Source organism: Dermacentor andersoni, chromosome 8 (assembly GCF_023375885.2).
Source record: "Dermacentor andersoni chromosome 8, qqDerAnde1_hic_scaffold, whole genome shotgun sequence".
NCBI classification, from domain to species: domain Eukaryota; kingdom Metazoa; phylum Arthropoda; class Arachnida; order Ixodida; family Ixodidae; genus Dermacentor; species Dermacentor andersoni.
This window is the reverse complement of record NC_092821.1, coordinates 119,636,973-119,648,139: the sequence shown is the minus strand read 5'-3', so window position 1 is coordinate 119,648,139 and position 11,167 is coordinate 119,636,973. Positions and strand designations below refer to the sequence as shown.

The 11,167-nt window shown below is 45.0% G+C and overlaps 1 protein-coding gene across 1 annotated transcript; it reads right to left on the bottom strand.

The window, feature by feature from the left end:
* Positions 1 to 1,411: 1,411 nt before the first annotated feature.
* On the bottom strand, positions 1,412 to 10,540 carry LOC129384394 (cytosolic endo-beta-N-acetylglucosaminidase-like). Its single transcript, XM_055069842.1, has 5 exons — positions 10,308 to 10,540; positions 6,821 to 6,969; positions 5,832 to 5,977; positions 1,671 to 1,988; positions 1,412 to 1,432 (listed from the first exon to the last, which is right to left on the bottom strand). The coding sequence occupies exons 1-5, from the start codon at positions 10,538 to 10,540 to the stop codon at positions 1,412 to 1,414; spliced, it is 867 nt and encodes a 288-aa protein (XP_054925817.1).
* Between the last annotated feature and the right edge of the window lie 627 nt (positions 10,541 to 11,167).

Genomic DNA, 11,167 nt, shown 5'->3' with positions numbered 1-11,167 from the left:
AGGTAGAGCATACTTACTGATTAAAAGTGCAGTTCGCATATTATTAGACTTTTACGATTTACGCTATATGTACTACGAAGTAAATGGACTGCATGCTAACGAGCGACGCGGCCTTCGTAGTAGCGAGTTGGGCGGGCAGAGCTGTTCGATGCATCGACGCGCACACGTGGGCTGTTTACGCGCGCGAATTTGCGAGCTGGTACCCCGAGTTCCGTGGTTTCTGTCAGATACAGATAGCCATGCACGAATTGTGCCGGTAAGGGGGGCCAGTACTGCAATAATACCACTACTCGCGTATCCTACCGCTTACATTGGTTCGGCTAAAAAAAGAACGCATTGCACATGCAGCCAGCAAACGCTTGGCCTTAGAGATCAGTTTCTGTTATTTGGAGGCAGCCATCGCTGGGGCGTAGACTCGGACGCCACTTATTATTGCAAATTCAACGCTTCTTAAAACGTAAACTGCAGGAACATCGGCTAGATTTAAAAAAAATGCTTTCTTACAGCTAAGACTGCTCTTGTCTGCTTTCCACCAATGCCGGCGCGTTATAACGCGCTCACCTATCACTGTTTCCAGCGTGTTTCTTGACCGCGACTGCTCGCCCAATGCAGATTGGAAAATTCGGATAAAAAAAGGTCCCACAGCGTTTGCTGCGTTATACCACTGTATGATAGGACACTCAGATCAGTAGGCTTTTCGTTGCACTAAATAACAGAAGCGCTGTCTCTGTGTACGTTTCTTTCTACGTCCTCGTTCAGTCGCGCTTATGCGCTCTATCATAGACTAAAAAACAGGCACCACGAAAAATTGTTGTCCCTTTAACATTCAATGCCATGGATTGTTGTCCTGTGTGACAATGCGCGAATAGTACTAAGATTTAGGTCATTAAGCATTTCATGCCATGTATTTTGTCCGTTAATGAGAAGCTGAAATATATACGGTATGATCTTTGAAAATCGAGTGTTTGGCCTATAAAAACCACGACCTGCGGCTTTTGCGCAGGTTTTCGATGATTACCAATGCTGCGATTGCAAACTATTAAAGACCAAAGAACATGTTGCTCGGAATATGCTTTTTACCGTGGCGCTAGCGAACATGCAATATCTTTCACCTTGGCGACTCACCGATACTGGTTCTCTCGAAAATGCTTTTTTTCCATTGTCTCGTAGACCCAGCCGGCCGCAAAGACAGCAGCTGACAAGCCACATTTACGAGCGAGCCGAACGGCCTGAAAATGAATTTTTGAACACAGTTGCCGAAAGTGATGTAGCAGTTCTGTACTCATTTGAAGAGAAGAGAGAGAGGGTTTACTAAGGTCTACTATACCCACGTGAAGATGGAACGCTTTGGCCAAGTATGTTCTTCATCAAAAGAAAGTAAGCAGTATTGCATGCGCGATTGCAGCTGACTTCAAAAGGTGTAGTACTTCTCCTGTTGGCATCAAAAGCATACAGAGGGACTGGAGGGTAATCAGTCATGTCCAACATCTCTAGATGTTTCTGTCCATAGAATGCACTTGTCAGGCGCTTAGGAAGACATCTGTTTGGCTTTAACTTATTGAGTTCTAGTCCATGAACAACATTGAACTCGTTTACTACTTCACCTTACTGAAAAAAACGAATGGCTCGCGTGAGGACAGAATCGGAATCCTTGCTAAATGCCCAAATACCTTGTACATGTCGAAGCCACCAGAATAGGACGTGCCCCTTGCGTACACGTCAACCCCAGCGTAGACGTCGGCTTTGCGGTTGCCTGCCAGTTGTGCCGACCTCTGGAGCATGGTTTTAGTCCACCGGAAGTTGAGGAAGATGCCATCGCATAAGTCGAGAAAGCAATAATTTTTTTCGTTGAGCTCGTTGTGTGGCTCAGCCTTCCCGTTGACGTCGACAGCATCGTACCAGATGACAAGGGAGCCAGGCACGGCTTTGTGCATTTCTGTGGTGATGGCCCTGAGCGAGTCCTTGAGGAACGGAACGAAGCAGGGGTCCTGAAACCAAGCGTGATGCCACTGCTTCGGTGGATGTTCCCACTATGGCGCTGCGCATTAACTACCATTTATATGGTATACTTGCATGCACACCATATTATACAAATCCATGACCCATCTATTTGAGATCACATCTCGTAAATTCTTCGGACCTCCTTAACGTAGGGGTGGCCGACTATTCGAAAATATTAACTAACGAATCGAATAATGCCCCATTCGATTCAAACTTCGAATCAAATAGTCAGCATTCGTAACACAACGACTTCTGTTACACTTTCCATTGCCAGAAACCTTGGCGTCATCTCAGGTCTTGGTAACGTCGACGTTGTCGACTGGCTGAACCTCTACGAACGCATTAGTGCTAACAACAAAGTGGGCTTGTACTGTTATGCTTGTCAACGTTCTCTTTTGCCATGGCGTAACGCCTCGAGCTGGGTTCCAAACCCATGAACACGAGCTCACAAGCTGGGACAGCTTCAAGCAGAAGGTAGGCACTTTATGTGGGAAATCCTTTGGTCGACAACACGCCGAAAAGAAGGAATGCTTCAAACCCGCGTGAAGACGTCAACTGAGCCATGGGTCACTTACAAGACGTCTTAGCTCTCTGCCTCAAAGCCATCGAAAACATAGTCGAGGCCGATAAAGTTGCACACGTTCCTTAAGTTGTCTCCGCGGCTATGGCTTTGACTTGGCTATGGCTACAAGTGTTTCCACTGTTGACGCCATCATTAAAGAATGTCACCATCTGGACCAAGCCAGACAGTGACGCCGATCGTGCATCAGTTCGCGCGCCCGAAAATTACAGCAGTGACATCGTCGTGTGACGACCTCTTTCGCCCCACCAACATCTAAATAAAACTACGCCTATATTTCGCCATGAACATCACGCGCCCACTCCAACTACCCTAGAACCCAAGTTGTTCGGCCAGCCTTCTTCGGCCAAGTTCTTCGTCCAACCAGTCGTACAAAAGACGATCGCCAACATGGGTATCCGCTGTTTTCTCGACTATCTAGAGCTCCGGGACGGTGCCTTTTCAGCCGAGGGTAATGCCACGGAACCTCAACGATTACCAGTATGCCACCTTCCAATCCAACGGTTATTCCCATTGCCCAACGGCAGACCTATCACATTTGAAAGACGATTATAATAACGGTGCAACCTTGCATGGCTTTTTTTTTTTCGTTCTGGGCAGGGCTACATGCATACGCTCTGGTCAGTACATCTGTATTTAGTCGTTCCCGTGCCTTTTTATTTATGTAACAATAGGAAAGTTTTCAAAATAGTTAGAATTGTCAAGTGTGCATGATCAAACAGCCGATTTCTAATAAATTAACTTCGGTGGCTACGGAACAAGTTACATGGTGAAGCACGCTATACATGTGTCAGGAAGTCTGATAATTCCTTCTAAACCATGAATTTCTATTAGGATCACCTCATGACTGTGATCACCGTCCTGAGAGTCCCGAAGATATGAAAATGCTGCTTATTTCCGAAAGGGATGAATTGTCATCCACTCGACCGCAGCGCGAAGTCACAAAGAAAAGCCATACCGAGTTTCTCGAGAAAAAAAGAAGAAAGATTCGCGTTTAAAAACAACATCCTTCCTGGTCCGGGAATTGCACCTGGCAGCCTCTCCGGGCGGTCACTCTACCACCTGAACTTACCTGGATGCTAGCCGATTGCAAAGCGACGGCGAATCAATAGACACCGTTTCTTCAACTGCTACAATTTATTTTTCAACCGCTGAGATTTCCGGGAAGCGATGCGAGTTTCCTTTGTAGCCTCGTGGTAGAGTTTCAGGGATGAGAGCTGTTCCCTCTTATGGCCCTTCCTCCAGCTTGTGGGCTTCCACAGAACAGGTTTATCAAACTTCTTATTTCTTCCGTATGCAATTACACTTTTCATAAAGAATATCTTGTAGCGTGCAATGTAATGACGGAAACTTGCTAACATTGTGAACACTACCATTTGAGCGCCACCATATAGCATTAACGGAGACAATGGCTTGGTAATATGTGAGAAATATACGATGTTTAATTCGTTTCTTCAACTCATCGATTCCTATTCAATTATTCATAAATACCTATTAGCACATGTTTACTTTGAATGCTAAGCAAAGCGCACTGACCAAGAGAATTAACTCCTCTGTAGTGTACATAGAACTAGATGAATGCAGCACCATGTTAACTGGTTTAAGCAATTTGTCTTCGATATTCAGAAAATTTATTTGGGCAAGACTATTTTATTATTACGGACAATAAAGCTCACATTCAAGCAGTTTTCGTGTTTGTGGCGTACTGTCCGTGGTTTATTTCGTTCGCCGAAATTATAGTATGTGTGATGACATCTGTTGATGTAATTCAGAGACCACAGCAGTCGATGCTATAGCGGACCAAGGCGACATCGTGTAAATTTCAAGAAGTTCTTGCGAAGACGCTATCCCCTTTCCTGTTACGGACACATCAAACTATAGCTGGATGAATTGCTACTTCTGCTGATTTTCCACAACATACTTTTGCGTCGATCACTTTTCGTGAACAGGTCCAATCAGCAGTGTCTTAACCCATCTGCAGTATGCTATAAAGGTCCTCCTTTTTTTACAGTACCATATTTACGCAATTGTAACGCGTCTTTTTTTAATGATATTCGTTTCATGAACTCGACCCCCGCGTTACATTCGAATAACGACAAAATGTACTATTTTAAAACAAATATTCTAAATTACGTCGTTTTTAACGTCACGTTGGCAACCTGCACCTTTGCTTCTCGATTCAATCTACAGACAACTCGACCGAAGTCAAAATTTCCTTTTTGTCGGAATCTACGCCTTAGATGCCATATTCGCTGTGCTTGTGGCTGGTTTTACGTTTACGGTGCTGCAATACCCTGCGGTCTTTCGCGCTTCGACTACGTTCGTTCGCAACGTTCGGTATGAGCGTTCGGTATGACGCTCGCTTCGAGAGACGAGTAAGTTTGGTGGCCGCGGAGCTGGCAAACTCCGCCGTGGCTCGGCGGCTCGACGTCAATGAGTCGACGAATCTCGGATGGTGGCGCCAATGGGAGGCCCTTTGAAAATGCGGGACCAGTCGGATGTTCCTCGTAATGGCCAGGTCCAGCCCCCCAATGAAATGGCTGCGCGGTCTTTTAAGAAGTAGTTAATCACGAACAACCTCGCGGGCAAGTATGATTTCATTCTCGGGCGATCACTTGCAGAAGTATAGTTTCGCTTTCGCAAGACTTGGTTTCGTTCCGGCACCGAACTCCTCGAAGTACACGGCCGACAGCGCTCTTGGCACTGATAGTGAGCTTGGCCCAGCGCCAGGAACACTTGTATGGGACGCTTTCGGTGCCGAGTCGCGCTAAATTTCGCGAAATCTCCAAGATGATCACCCGAGAACATCGCCGTAAGAAAGCTGCGTGTTCTCAGACAACAATGATAAGTGGGGATAACTCGTTTCCGAATCCATTCTTTGAATAAAGGTACCATTTCTCTTTCCGTTCATCTTGTGTACCATTCGCAGGTTTATGTTCTTTTTTTTATTTCGCGGACTGAAAAGTCGACCCTCGCATTACACTCGTGGTCGCATGATATTCGAGAAAACACGGTAATTTTGTTTTTGAGATGTCATCTTGGTGCGGGCAATTGTAAAGGCAGTGCCTGAAGGCCATATGCAGAGATATGCGCAGTGGCCCATATTATACGTCAAAGCCCTCCCTTTAAGAAAGTCAAGTCCTCTTTCTATTTGTGTGTGTGTGTGTTTCTATTTGTATTTATGAAGTTACCCTTTCCGAATATGTGTGATAGCCCACGAATCTGCTACACGATACCAAAACCAACTCACCACTTCGCACCCGATGCTGATTAGCCATCCATCAAACCGGCCCACGAATGCAACATGTGCTAGCTGGGCTGCAATCTGGGGCACGAGACCTAAGCCTTTGATAACACCAATAGTCTTGCCATCGTCCTTGCCTAAGATGAAAGTCCCTGAAAGGTCGGGAGTAGTCAAAGAAGACAATGCGACGTAAGAATAAGCAGCTTTCTAGCATGATTCTTGCTGTGAAATTTGAAAAGCGCGAATTTAATTTTAATGAACTTTCATCCCTTATAAGTACTACAGTCGTCTCACTTTGTATTCTAAGTTCAGGAGACCACAGACTCTAGTTTGAATTGTCTGAATATTTCCAGAGTCGAATGAAATGCACTTGCAAACACAAATAAAAGTTGCTTTAAGAATTCACGACACACTTGGCTCTGAACAGATGTATGACTAAAAGAGAAATACAAACTGACATGCGGCCATTTGCATTCGTGGAAACCATGCCAGCAGCATAACCTCATAGCTGTGCCCATTAGGATGTGCGACGCCCTTAGTGTCGATAGAGTATACACTACCAAACATAATTACAAGTAACCATAAGAACGCAGCTGACTTTGTTTGAATAGGTATAAAACTAGAGCTGTAGATATACAAATGTGCCAACTACATTCATAAAAATATGTTGGATATGGCTGAATCTCATACAGTTGTGACCACGAATTCGCATGGTGTGATAAACGTTAAATGGTGAGCATTTTGACTCTTCACACTTTGTAGTAAATGTACGCTCAGCATATACGTTCAGCCACATTTTTTTCCAACCCCGGGCGAGCCATAATGTTTTGATTAACCAAAAGTGTCAACTGTGCGAGTGGCTCCACAACGAAAACGAAGCACAGTGAGCCAAATGCTATATGTAACATTTGTTTCAATAGAACAGAATTTGCGAACCATATTTGCTTTTAACGACCTCAAAAGTCCATTGTTCTGGGAAGCTCCACACGGCTCACCTAGAACTTTGACGCCATGCCTGTGGGCAGCCGAAATCCAGCCCGGGGGAGGCACCGTGACCATGTGGTGGGAGTAATAAATGAACGTGTCGATGATCTGCCAGTGGTGGAACCGGTACACGTGCCTCTCATGACAGCCGTGGATGAACCTGCAGTTGCAGCGAACGCGGAAGGTGATTAAAGCTTGATCTCAATAACTACAGCGTGTGAAGCTGACAGCGTGTAGTGAATATGTACACATATATGTCCGGATCCTGCCCCAGCCCTAGCGAAAATTTCAAAACGCGCCAGCCACTGCAGAGCATTTGTTATGGGAGTGCGAAAAATCATCGCCCAAGCACTGTGGTCAGATCGGTAACCTGCGAAGCTGAAACGTGTGCCCCCGTTGTTTATCACTGGATTAATCTCGACTGTTCATTAACCGAGGGCTTGGTATAGCTGCCAGATTCTCGGTACGCAGTTGCTACTTGCGCTCGGCTGCACGAGCCTGTTCTTGTATCCGGGCTGCAGCATCGGCACGGCGTAGACTAGCTCTTTCCCGGTTCTCGCGGCGTTGCTCATCGAAAGTTGCCTGCTCCTCAGGAGCACGTATGACGCGTGGCTTTCCCACTTCGGAGCCGGAGAGAAACTGCTGCGCGCGCGCGCTCGGCTGCGACGGAGAGCAACGACGTCACTACTGATGGAGTCAATCGCGCGCCTCTCTTTCTCTTCTTTTTTTTTTTTCGCGCATGCGCGTGGGGTTGCGCCGGAGGAGTTTTCGGCGTGCACGCGACAGACGGACGGACGGTCAAATCGGCTAGCGAAACACAGCCTCGCTGTGAAGCCAGAAGTCGCTCAGAGAACACGTTTTGTCACGCTGCCACTGTCAGACAGACAAACAAACGCTCGTCCTGGCATGATCAAAGATGATCCTCTTCAATGATCCGTCGTGAAATATATATATACAGCCAGAACGGCCAGATGACTTCTATGAAAACTGTTTAGGGGAGATGAAAGCATAGCGCTTATGTCAGCGCGTGTCAGTGGCACAGGCGAACAGTGCGTATCAGGATGACGTCACAGCCGCCATTACTACGACCCAAAATCTACTTGGAATGGATCCACCCGAAAAAATTGCATGATCACTGCACGATAGTCCTTCGGACCCTTGTCGACTTTGTGCTCTGCGAAATGCTGGAGGGATGCATCAAAATTATAGCCTGCCTTTCCCAGCACATATCCCCCTATTTCACACCATCTGCCTCCAGATGCTAAGAGCAAAAGGAAAACTCCGTATCGCATTCCTAGAATTTCAGTAATGACATGCTTTTCCCTCAGTACAGGTCTGTATAGAATATGATGTTTTTTATTGAATGAATAGCTAGTTTAACTTGTGCTACAATGTGCTGCAGTGAGCATGTTACCCGAAAGAACTTCCAGTTTCGTGGCCCATCAAATGCCTACTATCCATATAAAAACGTTTTTAATTTCACACAGCGTACGAGAGAAACCATTCTGCGTTTTTATATAAAAGAAACGTGTATCGTGCCCTGGAGAGCACATATTGTTTTTAATTTTTCATTCAATATGCGTCAAAATTGGTTTGAAAACCTGTTTTGCGCATAGAAGAACTGTTGAAAATTGGTAGCCTTGTGTTTTGCCCCATTTACTCGCCAGGATATCTGTAAGTAGCAAAATGTTAATGAATTATCTATTAGTGTGATATATAAAAATTTATATAGGTCAAGTACAATCGCCTAGTAATTTTTTGACAATCCAATAGAAGTTTTCCAGGGGCATATATTCGTCTATAGATTAATTGGTTAGAGGCATGTACATAGTGATAGTGGTTTCTGTTAGGCTAATAGAAATGTATGTGTCAGGATCACATCAACTAGGACTGTCACAGATGATTAAAATTTTCTTGCTTTGTAAGATAAAGCAAACTAAGGTGATGCATATTCGGGTTGGAATTTGCAAGAAATTTTAAGTACTTAATTGGCCCCAATTGAACGTCACTGATTAACACAATATAAAACAACAAAGTAGAATAATAATAATAATAATTAATCATCAATTTATTTACTGTCTCCAGGAACGAACATGGGGTCTAAGTACTAGCGCGCGCATACATAAAGAAATGGCAGGGAATATAAGCAAAAAGAAACAATCTTGAAAATAAGGGTACATACAAGAACGCACATGATGAATATAAAAGAAACGGAAGGAGAAGGTAAATTGAACAATATTCGAGTCTATGCCACAACAACGTAAAGCTCATAAAAGAACAATGGCAGATATAGAAGGTCAGCTAGAGTTCGTCGGCAGCGGGCAATGGCATTAATCTAACAGTGCTAAAACAAGGTCCAATGACCATGTTAGCAAAGCGGTGATGATATATGCGTATAATTTCTTTCTGGTACCGATCTGTAAGGTCACTGTTGGATATAGAAATGCCGGTCCAGACGACAGGCGCGTATTCGAGTTCTTTCAATAGTCTGCAAACAGAGCCAGAACAGCGCGTACCCCGCATTGCAACGCGTTTAGTGTGAGCTGAAGAGTGCAAGGTTGTATCAAAAAGTACCTCTACTATTGCTACTGATGCCGCTACTAGTGCCGATCTGCGGTGTTTGCAGAGTGCGCGTAGTGCCGGTAGCTTCGTGTGTGTGCGCTGTGCTTTCGACGTTCGCGTTGAAGCGAGAGATGCAAGAAGGTCAATTCACTCGCTACTGCTGCCGTGATTCCCCATTCCAGCGTTCTGACAGCGAGTTTCCGCGGTCATAGAGCGAGATGTGTTCATGTTTACCTGTGCGCGCATGACGCCGTACTTGTTAATTTAGTTAGAAAGCGAATGTTTACAAGTTTATACGGCCGATAAGTCTACTATCCTTAGTTCGTATAGCTATATACTAATTTGCTATCGCAATCGGTGCTTCGCCTTTCGGGCTAAAATGCGAATTTTCTGTTTAAAATATAATATTTCCTTAAGATTACCGCGTCACTTCATTACATTCATTACTTTTCACGCTGATGATGATGATCACGATGATTTATTGGCATTCCCTTTGAAACGCGGCGGTGGTGTAGCACCTATCCAGCTTGATTTAATGGGGTATCGCGTAATTTTAGCGCGTACCGGTAAAATTATCGGTACGCGCCCAATTTGCGCCAATATAGTCGAAAATTAACCACATTGTACCATAGACTGCACAATCTCCGGGATTAGCCTACCTGGTCTATAGCTCTTGGTCTGACAACGTGCATATTGGCATCATCAAGATTAAGATAGCGTCTTGCTCTTATGGACGATTTACGTTCGTTCCTTTTTTTAATACTTCATCAATTCATAAGTTTTCCTTAAATCGAATCTGTGCGAGAAGTAACGTCAACATGTGGAAAACCTACCGCGTGCTAAGCTTCGACGAAGATTGTAGCAGCAGAAATTGTGGGACACAGACACAGAAAGAAACGAACAGACGTAGACGTTGCAAGCTACGAATTCACTCGCCTGTCCTCGTTGTAGCCGCCACCCATGTCGTGGCAGAAGATGGTCCTCGGGTCCCCAGGCTTACCGCGCTTGATGGCGTCCGACAGCGGTTCCACGGCGCAAAGGAAGGGCTGCTCCTTGTACGCGAGCAGTTCGTCGAGCGTCTTGAGCGGTGCGGCCTCCCGATCGGGCACCCATTTGATCTCCCTCACCTCGGGAGGGCCGCGCTTGGCCCGCGACGACTGAATACCCATCTCAAGAACGGCAACCGGCGCTGTATGACCGAGCGGCTGCCTCGAACGTGGTTAGGCTTAGTTTCTAGATGCAGATGTAAAGCCTAGACGTTAGTGGCACATACCCACTTTGGGAGATTGGCCAGGAACCGGGTAATTCCATATAACAATAAGCAAAAAGAGTTGCAAAATACTGTAAAAAAAATTGGGGAATAGGTATATAGGAAGTAATATATAGATTCTAGCTTATGATTTTAATTTAATGGAGGAATAAATGAAAATAAAAATGCAGCTTATGTAATGGATTTTGTAGAAACATAAGAAAACCTTAAGTTCTGATTTTATGAACGAAATCCTTCTGGCCCTTCAATAAGATCCTTGTTGGCATCGACAACCTTCCTGTTGCTGTGCCCAAGGGTCGAGGCACCCAAAGATAGTAAATTTTGAACGTTTAAGACTAATTTAAGAAGGCAGAATGGCGTTTCTAATGTTCTTTTTTGCAATTGACGATATCTTTGACAGCCAATGAGGAAATGATTGGTTGTTCCATGTTCCCCGCAAGAGGGACAGTTCATTGAGAGAGCCAGACCAGTTCTGCGTAGGTGAAAATTTAGAAATGGAATTAGGCTGCGTAGTCTAGCGATTGCG

Bases quoted from the DNA above. Each gene is read 5' to 3' on its own strand.
- LOC129384394 (XM_055069842.1), bottom strand. From the start codon at position 10,540: ATGGGTATTCAGTCGTCGCGGGCCAAGCGCGGCCCTCCCGAGGTGAGG. The intron at 6,970-10,307 runs GCGAGTGAATTC...CTGCAACTGCAG, and splicing joins GGCGGCTACAACGAGGACAG to GTTCATCCACGGCTGTCATG. The intron at 1,433-1,670 runs GTATTTGGGCAT...TGATGCCAACAG, and splicing joins GTGGCTTCGACATGTACAAG to GAGAAGTACTACACCTTTTG.